We start from the raw sequence: 15,068 nt of genomic DNA on the forward strand, positions 1-15,068 counted from the left end.
GCCGTCGGCTCGGGGAGGGACTCGCTCGGGCGCGACGACCAAATGCTCTCCTTTTTTCACGGGAGCCTTCCGGCCGGGGGTGTGCAGCACAGACGAGAGCCCGGGCCACCCCCCACCCACTCGCCCCAGGCCATGCGCCCAGCACTCCCGCCAGTCCCGCGCGCGGACACAAAGGTCCCGTAGGGACTGGTCCCGCCCGCCCCGCCCCTCCTCGAGGCCGCGGCCCCATTGGCCGAGAGCTCCCGGGGGCGGGGGTCAGGGGCGGGGCTCGGCGAGCCCGCCCCGCCAACCACGCCCCCTCCCCAGCTCTGTTCCCCGCAGTTGAAGCTGAGCGCCTGGTGGAGCGGAGCGGATAGTCAGGTAGGGAGCTTCTCTGGGGACCCCAGAAAGGGCGTGGTGGGGGTGCCCTCGCCTTGAGGGAGGCCCAAGACCCTCCGGCATGGGACCTCGGCCTCTTCTGCCCCCGCTGCCCCCCATTCACTCCCACTCTGGGGGGTCTTCCAGCTCGCCGGCTAGGTCTCTGGGCCCCTCGGAAATGCTCGGGCGGCAGTGGCCTGTTTAGGCAGCGCGGGTTACTCATCCCCGCCTGGAGGATGGTGGGTGTGGCAGCAGCCCGAGGGATTTGGGGCGGACGTCTGGTTGCATTTCCCGCCTGGCCACCTGTTTTCTTGGTGCAGAAAAAAACCCCTCTTCTACTCCTCCCGCGCCCTCACCCCCAACCCTCCCCTTGCTTTCGCTGGATGGAGCTGGATGGGGTGACTCGCGAGGCGCTGGGGCGAGGCGCGCGGGGCGGGGGCGCTGCTCGGGGAGGTGGAGCCAGTCCCCCAGCCAGGCCTGGCCGCGGCAGCTGCGGGCTCGGTGGTGGGACCGCTGCCAGGCCTTGGGAGGAGGTTGGGGAGGGAGCGGGGACATCCTGGCGCCGTGCGATTGGCCGCCTCTAGGGAGGAGGAGCTGCCGGGCGCTCACCCGGGGTGTTTGCGCCTGGATGGGGGGGGCGGCCCCCGAGGCCGTGCAGAGAAACTTCACCCGCGCCCACGGGCTCCCTCCCTGCGGGCCTCATTGGCAGCCCAAGTTTTCAGGCCGGAAATGCAACGGTTTTTTGTTTTGATTTCTAAAAAGGAAGCCCCCAATAGCTTATCTAGGGTTGGAGTGGATGTTTCTATTAGGAGTGGGGTGGGGGGCTGGATTTCAGCCCCCTCCAGGCACGATCTGCGTTCCCACAGGCAGGAGGGTCTCACTGCAACATAGAAAACTTTTCTGAGCCTACGTTTCCTCATCTGTAGGCTGGGGATGTAAGTTTCGCGGCTATAAAGGGGTGTGTGAGAATAAAAGGAGATAGCTGACCTAGGACTGGGGTGGGAGAGCTTTAGCTACTGTTACATTTTTTACTTCCTTGAAAAAAAAAAAAATATATATATATATATTTCTTGGTCTCTTCGTTCCCAGTCTTGCCTCTCCAATATTTTTTCTCTACCCTGCACGCAGGGGATCTTGTAAAAACAGGTTCAAATCAACCCCGGGCTTAAAATCGCCTATTGATGTCCTCGTTGTGTTTTCAGTCCCATACTCTTCACCAGAGTTTTCTGTTATCTCTCTCCCCCAGCCAGACCGTCCCAGGCCCTTTCTGGCACCCGCCCTCCCTCCTTATCCCTGAACCTGTGCCCCTGCAGACCCCTCTGCTAGGAATGACTTCCCCATGGCCCCTGTAGGGCTTGAAGCAGGAGCTCCTTCCTCGGGGCCAGGGACCTTCTCCAAACCCCCTCTAGGCTCGCCTTTCCCGGGCGGCCTTGATGGCCGCGGTTCTTAATGCTGCGGTCTTTATCACCCTCCCCGGACCCCAGCGGAGCAGAAACAGGGCCTGTAGTATCGCGAAGCCCGGCCCCGAGTAGATGCTCGGGAAGAGCTGGGCCAGGCCCATCGCCGGGCTCTGAGGCCTGGGCGGGGAAGAGGGAGGCCCTCTCGAGAGGAGAACGGTCTTTGTCTCACCGAGCGGCAGAGTCAGGGCATTCAGGGCATTCGATTTGTGTCCCATCAGCAGAGACGAACGTGGGAGGGATTATTCTAGACGGCCGGAGCCTGGCAGTGCTACCATTAGCGGCTCGACTATTGTTGCCTGAAGCCGTTGTATCTGGCACCCTCCTGTACAACACCCTCTGTCCGCCGGGCTGGGAGGCTACACCAGGACCGTCCCATTTGATAGATGGGGAGACTGAGGCAGGGAATGGGGAGGTCGCTTGCCAGAGGGGTCACAGAGGGAGCGAAGAGCACAATTAGGCCTGAGACTCAGGTCTGATCGAAGCCCTGGATGGAGGCGAAGATGGAATACAGGAAGGCTGGAGCGGTGGGGGTGGCGATGGGATGGAGATGCAGAATCGGCCTCGAGTTACCCACAGGGGCTTGGGCGCCTCCCAGGCCCGGGGCCGGGCCGGGCCCGGCTGGGCACGCTAACGGCGGGGCTGTGCCGGAGGGCGCCTCGGCTTCCCGGTCGCTAGTTCTCGGGTTTCCGGCCTCTTCCCAGCACTCCGGGGCGGCCGTAGTTCCCAGCTGGGCTTGCCCCCCACCCCGGGCACGGGCATCTCAGATGCACCTCGGTGCCTTGTTCGTATTTCTCTTTGCTGCGGGCGCGGCCAGCTCCAGCCAGGCCGCCTCTCCCTCGCGCCCCCTCCTCTGATTCCACCGCCTCAACTCCCCTCGACCCCTCCCACCTCCCGTTGCCAGGCTCCGATCCCCCCTTCCAACTCCTCGCCCCTCTTCCAGGCACTGCCCCTCTCCCTGGCCCCGCCCTTCCTGGCCCCGAGCCTCTCCCCTCTCCCTGGCCCCGCCCTTTCCCTGCTCCCGAGCCCCTCCCATCCCTGGCCACGCCCTTCCTGCCCCTCGCCCCGCCCCTCGCCTTGCCCCGCCCACTGGCTCCTCCCCTCCCCTTCTCTCTTTCCCCCTCCCAACCACCCTTCTCTCCCTCATCTGAGCCCAGCTTTCCTTGGCCGCAGCGGAGGGCAATGCGCCCCAAGCCCGCCTCGGGGCTCTTTTCGTGAACCTCTTCCTGCTTCCTGGGACCCCCGCTGTCCTACTGACCCGTTTGGCCCAAGTGCCCCCAATCTGCGGGGTTGGGACTCAGTTGCGCTGGAGGTGGAGAGGGGAAGGGCGGCGTCTCTGCCTCAGTTTATAGGTGAAGCACCTGGGTGGACTAGGGTGACTTTGTGACTCATCTGGTGGCCCTCTTATGCTGGCTGAGAGGTGGGCCGGGCCAGTCACCCCATAACCAGTACTACTTGGTGTCAATCTTGCCTTGCTGGGGGGAGCTCCTTAGAAATGCAGAATGTGGGACCCTATATCTGTCTTAAGAAAGTGTTCTGTCCTGTTCCCATTGTGTGGGCTGGAACTCATTCCCACCTGCCAGCAGGGGCCTGGCCCCCTGGCTAGGAGATATCTGAACATGGTACCCTGCCCTGGCCTCCCCCATCCAGAAACCCAGGGAAGGCTCCACACCCCATTTTTCAGAGTAGGCTTGATGAGATCTGGCTTTGCTGCCAGGCTGAGAAAGAAGCTCAGTTCTTTCTCCCACTCCGATCTTCCTGCCATCAAGGGCCTGAAAACTACCAAGAATGGAGGAACCTTGTGAAATGAACTGCAAATATTTCACTAAAGTGTACATGACCGACAACACTGCCAAGGATCCCTTCCTGGAGTCAGCAACCAGTTCCGTGACTTAAGACAGACTTGTCTTATTTATTTTGTTTTGGCTGTGTTGTGTCTTTGTTGCTGCCTGGGCTCGTCTCTCATTGAGGTGAGAGGAGGCTACTCTTTGGTTGTGGTGCTAGGAATTCTCATCATCGCTTAGCTTCTCTTGTTGTGGAGCACAGGCGCTCAGGGACTGGGGCTTCAGAGGTTGTGGCTCCTGGGCTCTAGAGCACAGTCTAAATAGTTTTGGCTCACAGGCTTAGTTGCTCCTCTGGACCAGGGATCGAACCTGTGTCTCCTGTATTGGTAGGCGGATTCTTATCCACTGAGCCACCAGGGAAGCTTCAGACTTGCCCTTGATATGACTGGTGGGGCTTGAGGCTGAGAGGGCAGGAAGGCAGGGGCTCTGCATGGCTGGGTAGGTCTCCAGTCCCTGGATGTGTGGGTTGGTGGAAGAGGGGCTGGGAAGACCAGAGTCTGATGCCCAGCTGAGCTCTGTAAACCTTCCTGGAGGACCCACAGGGCCTGTGGGAAATTCCCAGGCTATTTTGGGCTGAGGCACCCTTCCTGCCCTTTTCCAGGGTAAAGGCCTTTCTGGTGCCGGGGGCGGGGTGGCTCCCTGCACCCCTCCCTGCCCAGTCCATTGGTGTTCACATGTATGCATGCACTTGTGTGCCTGGCTTCACACACATGCATGTGCACACATACACGTGCACCACACACACAGCCACACACATATACACATGTGCATGCACTCATGCAGAAATGTGTGCACACAGCTCAGCAGCCGTGACAGGCCTTGGGCATGACACCTGGTCTGAATTTGCTGCAAGCCTGAAGCCCATCTCAGGTCTGGCCCAGAGCCTCAGTCTCAGGTGACCCTCTGCAGACTGCCTGCAGCTGTAGAGAGTTGATGAAGCTGTAGGGAGGTGAGAGGTCTCGGACCTGTGGCTAGTGGCAGAGGGTGGGCCCTGCCTCCTCCAGGACCAGCTTCAAGCCCCGCCCCCTGGCGTTACTGGGAGAGCAGTTGCTGGTTGGAAGTGTGAGAGTGGCGGGGGCGGGGGGAGGGGGTGCTGCATACTCAACGCCCCCATCTGTGTTTGGGGCGGGAGGTGGCCGCAGCCGACCCCAGAGCCGGCTCCTGGGTGACCGGCTCCTGCCTCCGCGAGCTGGTTGCCTTACAGCTGGACTTTAACCCAGGCCTTCCCACACAGAGGCCCTTCACTCCTCCCTGTCCCTGCCCCCCATCCCCGCAGGCCGGTGGGGGTGGCTGGCTCCGGTCCAGGTCTACGCCAGCTTCAGCTGTGCTCTGCACGGATGGCCCTCTGGAGGCGCAGGCAGGGTGGTGGTTGAAGCCCCTTGCTCCCTTCCCCGACTCTCTCCCGGAGGTTCTGCGGCCCTCCGTGCCTCAGTTTCTCCCACTGGCAAGTGCGCATGCGCGCAGCCCCCACCTGCAGCACGACTGTGCCCGGCGCCCGGCTCACAGTGCACATGAACGCCAGTGGGGGCTCCCGGTCCCTAGGCTGGTCAGAGGGACCCTGCTCTGTCCCAGCCCCAGTGTCGGGGCCCAGGACGTGGAGGGACTCCGTGTTACCCTCGGGTTGCTCTGTCCCCAAGCTGGGGGCTTCCACTGGAATCTCTGCTGGACTGGGTGTCCTGAGAGAGTCAAAGGGGCTGGGGAGGAGACAGAGGGGGCCCCAACTGAGACCTGCTTTACGGGGAGGTGGGGAGGGGGAACAGTCAGATGGATGGAAATGAGCAAGAAGAGTGGAGACCCATGGGGACGACGATGATGCCCTAATTCCTGAGCTGGCCTGTCCCTCCACCCACCCATCTCCTGCCTCTCACCCCTCCTTCCCCAGTGACCCCCCACCCCCAGTCTTCTTGCTGGCCTTTAGTCACACCTGCCCCTGCCAACCTCAGGGCCTTTGCACAGGCTGTTTCCACACTGGAAGAACCTCCCTCTGTTTTACAAATGGCCCACCCTTGTTTGTTTGTTTGTTTATTGTTTTTGGCTTTGCTGGGTCTTCCTTGTAGTGCACGGGCTTCTTGTTGCAAAGCATGGACCCAGTAGTTGTGACTCATGGGCTTAGTTGCCCCACAGCATGTGGAAGCTTCCCAGACCAGGGACTGAACCTGTGTCCCCTGCCCTGGCAGGTGGATTCTTAACTACTGGACCACCAGGGAAACCCCGCTGTCTGTGTCTCTACTGCCTAAAAACAGGGCCTGCCATCAGGCATATGTTTGTTGAATGATTTTATGATGACGATTATAACAACAATTGTAGCTGATCCTTAAATGCTCACTTGTTCTGGGCGGAGGGTGTGCAGAATGCTTAAAACATGTATTATGTCATTTCAACTTACTGACGGTGGTGTAAAGTCAGGACTGTTAAAAAAAATCTCCAGGTTCCAGATACAGAAACCAAGGTCCAGAGAGGTCAAGTAACTTGCCCAAGATCACACAGCTGGAAGGGTAGGATTTAAAGTCAGAGGTTCCTGACAGCAGGAAAAAGAGGGAGATTTTGAGTGGGAGTCGGGAGGGCTGTTCCCCACCTCACCCTGGTGTCCTCAGGCCTCAGTGGTTCCCACCGGCTGTCCTGGGTGTGGGGCCCTCCCTTTTTCTGAACCTGCCTCCTTCCCAGAACCCCAGGCATTGGAACATTCTAGGACTCTATGACCTGTGCTGGTGGGTCATGCTGGAGCCTTGACCCCAAGCCGCTGGGGCCTTTCTGAGGTGGGGGCTCCCGGGACTCGCGGTCCTCCCTGGCCGCGGCCACAGCTGAGAGAAGGGTCAGGAGGTACTATGTCGCTTCCTCCAGGGAGCCAGCTGGCTGTCTCCCCTCTCAGCCAGACGGAGCTGAGTCCTGAAAGGGGAGTGTGTAGGGGGCTGCGGGGCCACGTGGAGGGAGCCAGTTTGTCCTCTTGGGGGGCAGAGGTGGGCCTGTCCCCCGAAGAATCAGGCCTGGCTCTCAGACGGTTTGGGTTGGGGGCAGAGGGGTGTTGCTGGGCGATGCAGGTTGAAAGCTGGTGCCCTGGGCCGCATGAATGCCTGCAGACCAGGAAAGCCAGGGCAGTGGCGGGGGATGGGGGTGGTGGTGGGGAGGTGGACTGGAGGCTCTGGTTGTCAGAGCTGCAAGTTTTCTCAAACCTAGCTGGAAACGTTGCCTGAGGGAGGGGGTCAAACCTCTGGGATGTTTAAAAGATAGCTTGTGCTTTTAATATGAAAACCTCGTGTGAACCTCTCAGAACCCAGCGGGGCTGCTCCTGCCCCACCACTCCCTGTGAATGGGGGGGTGACATCCTGGGAATGAAGGGGGGTGATATCTAGTCAGGCTCCTCTCCTTCCTGGGGCCGCGGGGCCCGCACCTGCCCCACCTGAACCCCCAACACCAACCCTGAGCAGGTGCTGGGTGACGCCCACCCAGCTGCACCAATGTGCAGAGTTGATCCCAGACAGCAGAAAGGACTCAGCCAAGGCCCTTGGGTCTTGGGCTTTGGCTCTTTCATCATGGCCTTGAGCCAAGGCCACCAGCAAGTTGGGTACAGCGACCATGTGCTGCTCTCAAGACAGGAATGTAGATCCTCTCTCTCCAGCGGGGTCTGCCCCTGGCCTCTGATGCATGTTAGGGGTCACAGAGGGAATTCCATTTCTCAGCAGCAATCGAAGACTCGGGCTGGGTGGAAATGAACTTTAGGGCCTGGATCTGAGTCAGGGGCCTGGTGGCTGGAGATGCTGCCTTTGAAATGCCCCTGCCTGCTCCCCCTGCACCCCCAGGGTTCCTCCTGGATGCGGACTTGACTTGGGGTCCGAGCCCTTTCTGATTTGTGTCCCCGAGTTTCCTGAAGGAGCGCTGAGTGCGGGTCCCTTTTTCGCTTCCCCTTCCCCATAGTGCCCGGCACTTAGTAGGGGTTGGGAAATGTTTGATGAGTGGCGGAGTCCTCATCCAGGTGATTGGCACTGAAGCTTTCCTGCCTGTCCTGTCTGCCTCCCTCCCTCTCTCCTTCCTTTTTCTCTCCCTCCCTCCCTCCCTTTCACAAGAATTTACCAAGTGCCTGAGTGTGCCAGGGCTTCCCGGGTGGTGCTAGTGGTAAAGAGTCTGCCTTCTGATGCAGGAGACCTAAGAGACTCGAGTTCGTTCCCTGGGTCGGGAAGATCCTTTGGCGAAGGGAATAGCTACCCACTCCAGTATTTTTGCTGGGGAATCCCATGGACAGAGGAGCCTGGTGGGCTATATAGTCCATAGGGTTGCAAAGAGTCGGGCACGACTGAAGCAGCTTAGTTTGCATGCATGCCGAGTGTGCCAGAGCCTGTGCTGTGGGTCCTGGGCACAAAGTGGGGGCCAGTGGTGTCCTTGTGGAGTTTCTGTGTGGAGCTGTCATAGAGGGAGGTGCACGGCTGCAACAGGAGCACAGACCAGGCACCTGCCCCGACTGGGATGAGCGGGTGCATTTCTGGAGCAGGTGATGTCCATGCCGAGTGAGCCTGGAGCCTGCATTCCACAGCCAGAGGAATATTCGAGTCTCAGATGACACACTGTCCGGCGTGAACCTGGGGAGGCATCTGGAGAGCCCCCCTAGCAAGGCGTGAGCCCCTGAGAGCCCCCCGTCTCTCTCCAGGTCAGCCATGTCATCTGAGCCTCCTCCTCCATCCCAGCCCCCCACCCACCAGTCCTCGGCTGGGCTGCTGGACACCCAACAGGCCCGGGATCGCTCACCGTCCCCGCTTCGGGGCAACGTGGTGCCGAGCCCACTGCCCACTCGCCGCACCAGGACCTTCTCAGCGTGAGTCTCGGGCTTCCCCAGATGGGTCGCCTCCGTGTCCCTGTCTATCACATGGGAAACTTGTGGATTGGGAAAGGGCTGATGGTGGGAAGCTGGGCAGGCACCTTGTAAACCTCGCACTGCACCGCCCCCAGGCCCCTCCTTGAGCCTATCGTGAGCTGCGGGTGAGGGATGAGGGTGGCCAGGGATAGGAAATCGCTGGGGTCTTAGATCATCGGGCTTTAACCACACACAAGCCCCTTTTCCCCTGGAGCCGTTGACCTTATCAGCTGCAAAACGGGGACAGTAGCAGATTGGCCACTGTGCTGCAGGAGACCCACACGGCGCCTGGCAGGTGCAAAGCTCAGGCCAACATGTGGAGGCTGCTGTTAAGTTAGCCTTCAGAGGGAGGGATGCTCAGGGGATTTTACTCAGACAGGGACACTGGGGCCTGAGAAAAGTCTGCCAGCATCATTCAGAGACTCACTGTCACCAGGGTCTCTGAACGGCTCCGAGTTGTGCAGTGCATAACCTGCACAACTGTACATGGTGGCCCTGCCCAGAATGCCCTGGGGCACAGCTGTGGGTGGGAACTGGAAAGAGCTGCGTGTGCCCCTAAGAGCAAGGGGCTGTCCTGGAGGGCTGGTGGGGGACCCTCATGCTCTCCCCTCTCTGTCAGGACGGTGCGGGCCTCCCAGGGCCCTGTCTACAAAGGAGTCTGCAAATGCTTCTGTCGGTCCAAGGGCCACGGCTTCATCACCCCGGCTGACGGCGGTCCCGACATCTTCCTGCATATCTCCGAGTGAGTCAGCAGCTGATCCGGGTGCTCTGGGGCTAGGGTGGACGCTGTGGCCTGGAGGAGGCAGGGGAAGTGTGTGAACTCTGCTGGGTGGGTGCCAAGTGTGATGAGGTTGTATGGGCCAGGCTTGTGTGACAGTGTTCAGGGCTGGGGGTGTGAGCCTGTACGTGGTGGTGGCAGCGTGTGAGACACTGGATGTGACTGTGTGTGTGTGTCTGTGGGTGCACACGTGTGTGTCTCTGTGTGTGCATATGTCTGCATGTTTCTCTGTGTGTGTACACGCATGTGTGTCTCTGTGTGCATATGTCTGTGTATGTGTCTCTGTATGTGTGTGTCTCTGTGTGTGTATGTCTGTGTGTATGTGTCTCTGTATGTGTGTGTCTCTGTGTGTGTGTGTGTGTGTGTGCGCGTCTCTGTGTGTATGTCTGTGTGAGGTGAGAACCTCCTTTGGGCTTCCCTGGTGGCTCAGCTGGTAAAGAATCTGCCTGCAGTGTGGGAGACCTGGGTTTGATCCCTGGGTTAGGAAGATCCCCTGGAGAAGGGAAAGGCTACCCATTCCAGTATTCTGGCCTGGAGAATTCCATGGGCTGTATTCCATGGGGTCACAAAGAGTCGGACACGACTGAGCGACTTTCACTTTGGGGTGGGTCTGAGTGCCTGTGTGTGTCTGGTAGGCAGGCCTGGGTGTCCCTGGGAGTCCTGTGAGCCTGTGTTTGGCCTGGGGGTGGGTGCTTGCACTCCCCCGGGGGCCCTGCCCTGGTGAGGCTGGGGGCTGACTGAACTGTGCTCCAGGAAGGAAGTGTGGGGCTGGACCCTCTCTCCTGCCACTTGCTCACTGACGTCCTTCCTTCCTGAGTGTCTGGAAACCCTGGCGGGGAGAGAAGGTGGCCAGGGTTGGGGCGGGGGGGGATGGGGCGCCCAGGGTGGGGCCCACACATCCTCGGCTTTGGGGCTGGAGGGCGCCCTGCAGGCTGGCCTCCACCTCTGGTATTCTAAGCAGCCTGCAAATTTGTGCGGACCTAATCGCCTCCCCTACCCCATCCCCATCTTTGACCTCAGCAACCCCCTCAATCTTTTTGTCAGTGGCAGGCAAAATACCCCACACAGCAGGCCTGACAATATGTAGAAACCATGTTTTGAAATTAGGCTCCTTTGCAAATGTCTGCTGAGATGGGAGAGTTACCCTTTCTTACTCTCCTCCAACATCCCTACATGCCTGGTCTTCATAGACCCCCTGTACAATGCAGACACAAGGATGCTGCTAAAGCAATGCCTTTTGACATACGTATGAATCATATGTGGATGTAGAAATACATATCTATATTGCTTCTTATTCCAGAAGGAGTTGTAGTGGTTGACAAGGATAGACACAGTGCGCCAAGAAAAATTAGTAAGGAAAGCAGGTAGTTGGGGCAGAGAAGAAAGATGGCATTTGGTTTCACTGCTAGCAAGGGGCTGTACCTTTACTCCTGAGCTTCCTGGTGGCCACAGCAAAGACGGCAGCGCCATTTGCAATGTGATTCTTCAGCCAAGGCCATATTATAGTCCCAGGGGAGAGCTGACTGGACTTGGCCTTCAGGATCTGAAGGGGATGTTCCTCCTGGGGGGTGGTGGGTGGTGGGTAAAGCCAAGGGGGCACCAAGATGGGGACCTCTTCATCCCGGGTGAGATGGTGACTCATATCCTGTAGAAAAAGAGGGAAAAGGACTTTCTGGAAAGCTCTGTTGGATTCTGAGGAGCTGAACAGCAGAGGTGCAGCCTGGTTTCCAGGACTCCTGGACCGGGCAGGGGGTTGTGGCGGCTGCTCAGGAAACCCCCGCGGGGTCATCCCCCAACTCTGATTCTCAGGCTCAAGACTGCCTCTCCTGGCTCTTCCATCCATAAGGCCCAGGGCGCCCATGTGTAACTGCCCTGTGAGCATCCCTGGGGGCGGGGCTCCATCTCTGTCTCCACAGCCGAGGTCCCGGGAAAGGAGCTGATTGGGTCACGCCCGAGGGCCCCGGTGGCTCCTCCCGCAGGGGCAGGGTGGGGGGCAGCTCCTCCCCCAGGGCCGGAGTCCCGGCTTCTCCCAGCGCCAGCCCTGAGTGTCTCTCCTCGCCCTGCAGCGTCGAGGGGGAGTACGTCCCCATGGAAGGCGACGAGGTCACCTATAAGATGTGCTCCATCCCGCCCAAGAACGAGAAGCTGCAGGCCGTGGAGGTGGTCATCACCCACCTGGCGCCGGGCACCAAGCACGAGACCTGGTCCGGCCACGTCGTCAGCTCCTAGGAGCGGCCGGAGGCACCCTGGCTCCCTGGCTCTCGGGAGGCCCCGGGGCAGGAGGAGGCAGGACCAGACGGGAGAGGACAACTGTGCAGCTTGAGATGGGGCGTCGGAAAGGGGGGGAGCGAAGTCCCTGTCAAGTGTCTCCTGGAGGAAGGGGTTGGAGACGGGGGCGGGCACGGGGGTGCCCTCGGCCACCAGCACAGCCTCCGACCACCGACCACCGCAAGCAACACCTCACCATCTGAAAAACATTAAAAGCATTGAAAAAGGAGAGGCGCTCCCTGGTGGCTGAGTGGAGGGTCTGAGCCCCGCCCAGGGGCCTGGTCGGCGGCTTCCCTGGCCCGCAGTCCCTCCCACAACCCCCGCCCCCACTGCCCCCCCCCCCGCCCCCGTCCCGCCCCCCGCCCCGGATTGAAGGCTGAGAATCCCCAGATTGGTCCTCTGGATAGTGACATGGACCCTGAGTGATTTCCCAGGAAGAATTTTCACCCAAGTGTGCGCACCATCCCGCCCTCTGCCCCCAAGCGTGAGTCTCTCCCTGGCCCTGGGCAGAGCAGACTTTTATGGTTCTGAGCTGGTTGTTCCAAGGGGCTGGGGGCAGGGAGCGCGGGGGTCTTCGTGACTGCAGCAGGAGGTGAGACTGGGCGAATGGCAGCCCTGAGTCCTCCATGTGGCAGCCGTGTGCTCAGAGGCGAGTCCTCATTCTCTTTGAAGCCTGATCCTGTCTGTCTGTCTGTGATTGAGCAATCCTGGCTCAGCCACCCATCCGGGAGGTGGTGGGGAAGGGTGGGGAGTGTGGAGACCGGGAGGGTGTTTGTTTCCAAAGGGATCTTTCTTGGGATCCATCTAGAAAAGAGCAGGTGGTTTGCTACCTGGGAGCCTGGTGAAGTCACAAGTTGAAGGAGAAATAGGCCTTTGGTGGAGTTTTCTAGAAAACTGGTGTGAACTGCTTAGGATTTTTTTTTTCCTTTAAGAACTCAAGCTCTCGCCGGAGCCAGTTCTGTTTGCACTTTGCTGTTGACATTGCAGACCTTTGTGGATATTTCCAGTAAACAGATCCTTAAGGCTTTCCTTTGGTGTGGCTTGGTTCAGCTTTAGTTGTGATTTAAAAATAGAAATAGCTGGGAAATATGGGAAAAACATGTGTCACACATCTTGAAATATGTGGCCACACCCATGAAATATGTAGTCAAGGGTCCATTTGGCAATACAGGGAGGCGCGAGCCCTTGAAAGATAGTGGGGCCTCATCCAGTGTATCTGAATTTCTGCGAGGGGGTCAGAGGCCAGAGCTATTTTGCTGAGGACCAGTGGAGTTGTGTGTGTGTTTTTAAGTATAACTGATCTACAACACAATCTTAGTTCCCCGTGCACAACACAGCGATTTGATATCTCCATACATCACGAAATGACTACCGGAGTTGTTTTTAAGTAGGCTAGTAAGTGTTGGTTACCAGTGCGCGGTGAAACGTCACAGTTAAGGAAGCTGATCTTTTTTCCCGGCCTTTCGTGCCCCCTTGAAGGGTCTTTCCCACTCTGCCTTCTGCTGGTCCACAGTGGCCGTCTCCCCTCCAGCCTTGGGTGGTCCCCAGGTGGCCCCCAGAGACCCCTGTCTGTTGGGTATGGACCACACTTTGAGTGAAGTCACCTGGAGACCCATCCTTGAGATTGAGAGCCTGTGTCTTTGCCACCCGCTCCCTCAGGCAACTCCACTGTCTTGCCCTCACCCTGGTACATGGTTGGTCCTCCATGTGACCTCAGCAGCCTGCTAGTGGGCTGGAAGTCGGATCTGCTCCTCCAGGTGACGTGTGGGTCCTCTCTCTGGGAGACTCCTTTGTAAATGCTCCATTCTCACTTTGTGTCGTGAGGGCTGGAAGGGACCCCTCCGCACTGAAAACACAATCTCAGTTATCCCAGAGGCTCTGGGAGGATATATGGTGTTCTCGACCGAGCTGGGGACAGAATCCGGATTCCTGACTCCAGGTCTTTCCTCTCACCAGCACCTTTCTCAATAAATGGTTTTGCCAGAGAGTCTGGCCTTTGGCATTCTGTGTTAAGGTGGAATCTGGGTGGAATCTGGCTGCAGGGAGTTCTTCCTTGAAGCCAGCAGGTGGGGGGGCGGGAAAGTGGGGAAGGGGGGCTGCATCTCCCCAAAGGAGGCTGATACAGTCATTCAGTCTTTTTTGGGGGGGATGAGTAAGAAAGTGGGATCATCTATGCCTTGTTCCTTAATGAGCACCCTCGCATGTAGGTGAGCTGAGCAAAGGGATGTGGCTTCCAGACAACAGAAAATGCCACTTGGCCGGCAAGCTATGAAGTGCCCTGTTGATGCATTTCCCTGTTTCCAGTGTGAGCATGGGCAGACAGGGGAGGCGGCCCAGGTTTGGGGTTTCCAAGGGCATGGGGGTGGGTGGGGGAAATGCAGGGGGCAGGAGAGGCTGGGAAGGTCTTCCTCGAGAGGCAAGTGATGACTTTGGGGTGGTGCGCAGGTGAACATCTTTAATGTAAGAGCATACTGATGGTCAGAGCACATTAGGAAAAATTATGACCAGCCCATCCAACTCGTTCAGGGAGAGGCTGGAGCTGGCAGTTAGCACGAGGGAGGGTTCGGTGGCAGCCAGGGTGCAGGGGACAGGAGGAGCTGCAGAAAGGGGTTTTGGGGTTTGTGGAGGCTTGGCGGGCGGGTGGGCAGATGTGCAGCCCCGGCCGAGCGGGCCCTGCCTGGGGAGACAGGAAGTGAATCGACCGCCGAGGCGCCTCACCTCGCCCAGACTCACCCAGACGTCTGCCCGGTCTGCCCAACTGGTTCCTCAGCCAGGCCTCCAGTCACTCCCCGCCCGGGAGCTGGACAGACCTGTCGCACAGATCCCTCCCTTGGGATCAAGTTCAAGCTCCTCACTGAGGTTCATAAGGGCCTTGCTGGAGCCGGTAGCTGCTGGTATGGTCTTTCCCCTGAGGTTTCCTAAGCCCTCGAGCCCAGGTCAGCTTCCAGAGTGCTGGGGGTGGGGGTGGGGTGGGGCCTGGGGAAGGGAAAGAGGGAGGCAGGAAGCTTTCTTAACAGCCCCAAGCTGACCTGGGGTGACCTCTCTGCTTCCCTCTTGCTCAACACTGAGCTACTGTGTTTACATTTCTTGCGACAGTGTCTACCGTCCTGGAAGGCAGGGAGGGACCCCCTCGCCTGTCAGTTCTGCCTCAGGGTTTTCTGGGGATGATGAAGTGAGCGGCGGCTCCCACTCTTCCAAGTGCTCCCCTGAAAAGTCAGCTCTGTTGCATGTGTGGTGGGGGCTATAATCCCACCTGAGCATCCGTGCTGAGTCGTGTCCTTTGCACCGTAGCCCACCAGGCTCCTCTGTCCCTGGGATTGTCCCACCAAGAGTACTAGAATGAGTAGCCATTCCCTTGTCCAGGGAATCCTCCAGACCCAGGGATAGAACCTGGGTCTCCTGTATTGCAGGCAGATTCTCTACCGTTTGAGCCACCTGGGAGAATGTCTGAAGAAGAGATGGACGACATGACTGGGGGAGCTTGGGCTGGGCTGGACCTGGTATAAGACTACAGAAGCGGC

The 15,068-nt window shown here is 59.0% G+C and overlaps 1 protein-coding gene across 1 annotated transcript; it reads left to right on the forward strand.

Moving 5' to 3' along the window:
- The first annotated feature begins 259 nt into the window (after nucleotides 1–259).
- Nucleotides 260–11,776, forward strand: CARHSP1 (calcium regulated heat stable protein 1). Its single transcript, XM_052636437.1, has 4 exons — nucleotides 260–360; nucleotides 8,298–8,462; nucleotides 9,121–9,243; nucleotides 11,346–11,776. The coding sequence occupies exons 2-4, from the start codon at nucleotides 8,305–8,307 to the stop codon at nucleotides 11,506–11,508; spliced, it is 444 nt and encodes a 147-aa protein (XP_052492397.1). The 5' UTR covers nucleotides 260–360; nucleotides 8,298–8,304; the 3' UTR covers nucleotides 11,509–11,776.
- The last annotated feature ends 3,292 nt before the right edge of the window (nucleotides 11,777–15,068 follow it).

The sequence above is a fragment of the Budorcas taxicolor genome, chromosome 2, assembly GCF_023091745.1.
Source record: "Budorcas taxicolor isolate Tak-1 chromosome 2, Takin1.1, whole genome shotgun sequence".
NCBI lineage: Eukaryota > Metazoa > Chordata > Mammalia > Artiodactyla > Bovidae > Budorcas > Budorcas taxicolor.

What these genes read in the sequence shown, in the direction of transcription:
- CARHSP1 (XM_052636437.1), top strand. Translation starts at nt 8,305, where the DNA reads ATGTCATCTGAGCCTCCTCCTCCATCCCAGCCCCCCACCCACCAGTCC. An exon ending in CGCACCAGGACCTTCTCAGC is followed by an intron (nt 8,463 to 9,120) that starts GTGAGTCTCGGG and finishes CCTCTCTGTCAG; the next exon opens with GACGGTGCGGGCCTCCCAGG. An exon ending in ATCTTCCTGCATATCTCCGA is followed by an intron (nt 9,244 to 11,345) that starts GTGAGTCAGCAG and finishes CTCGCCCTGCAG; the next exon opens with CGTCGAGGGGGAGTACGTCC.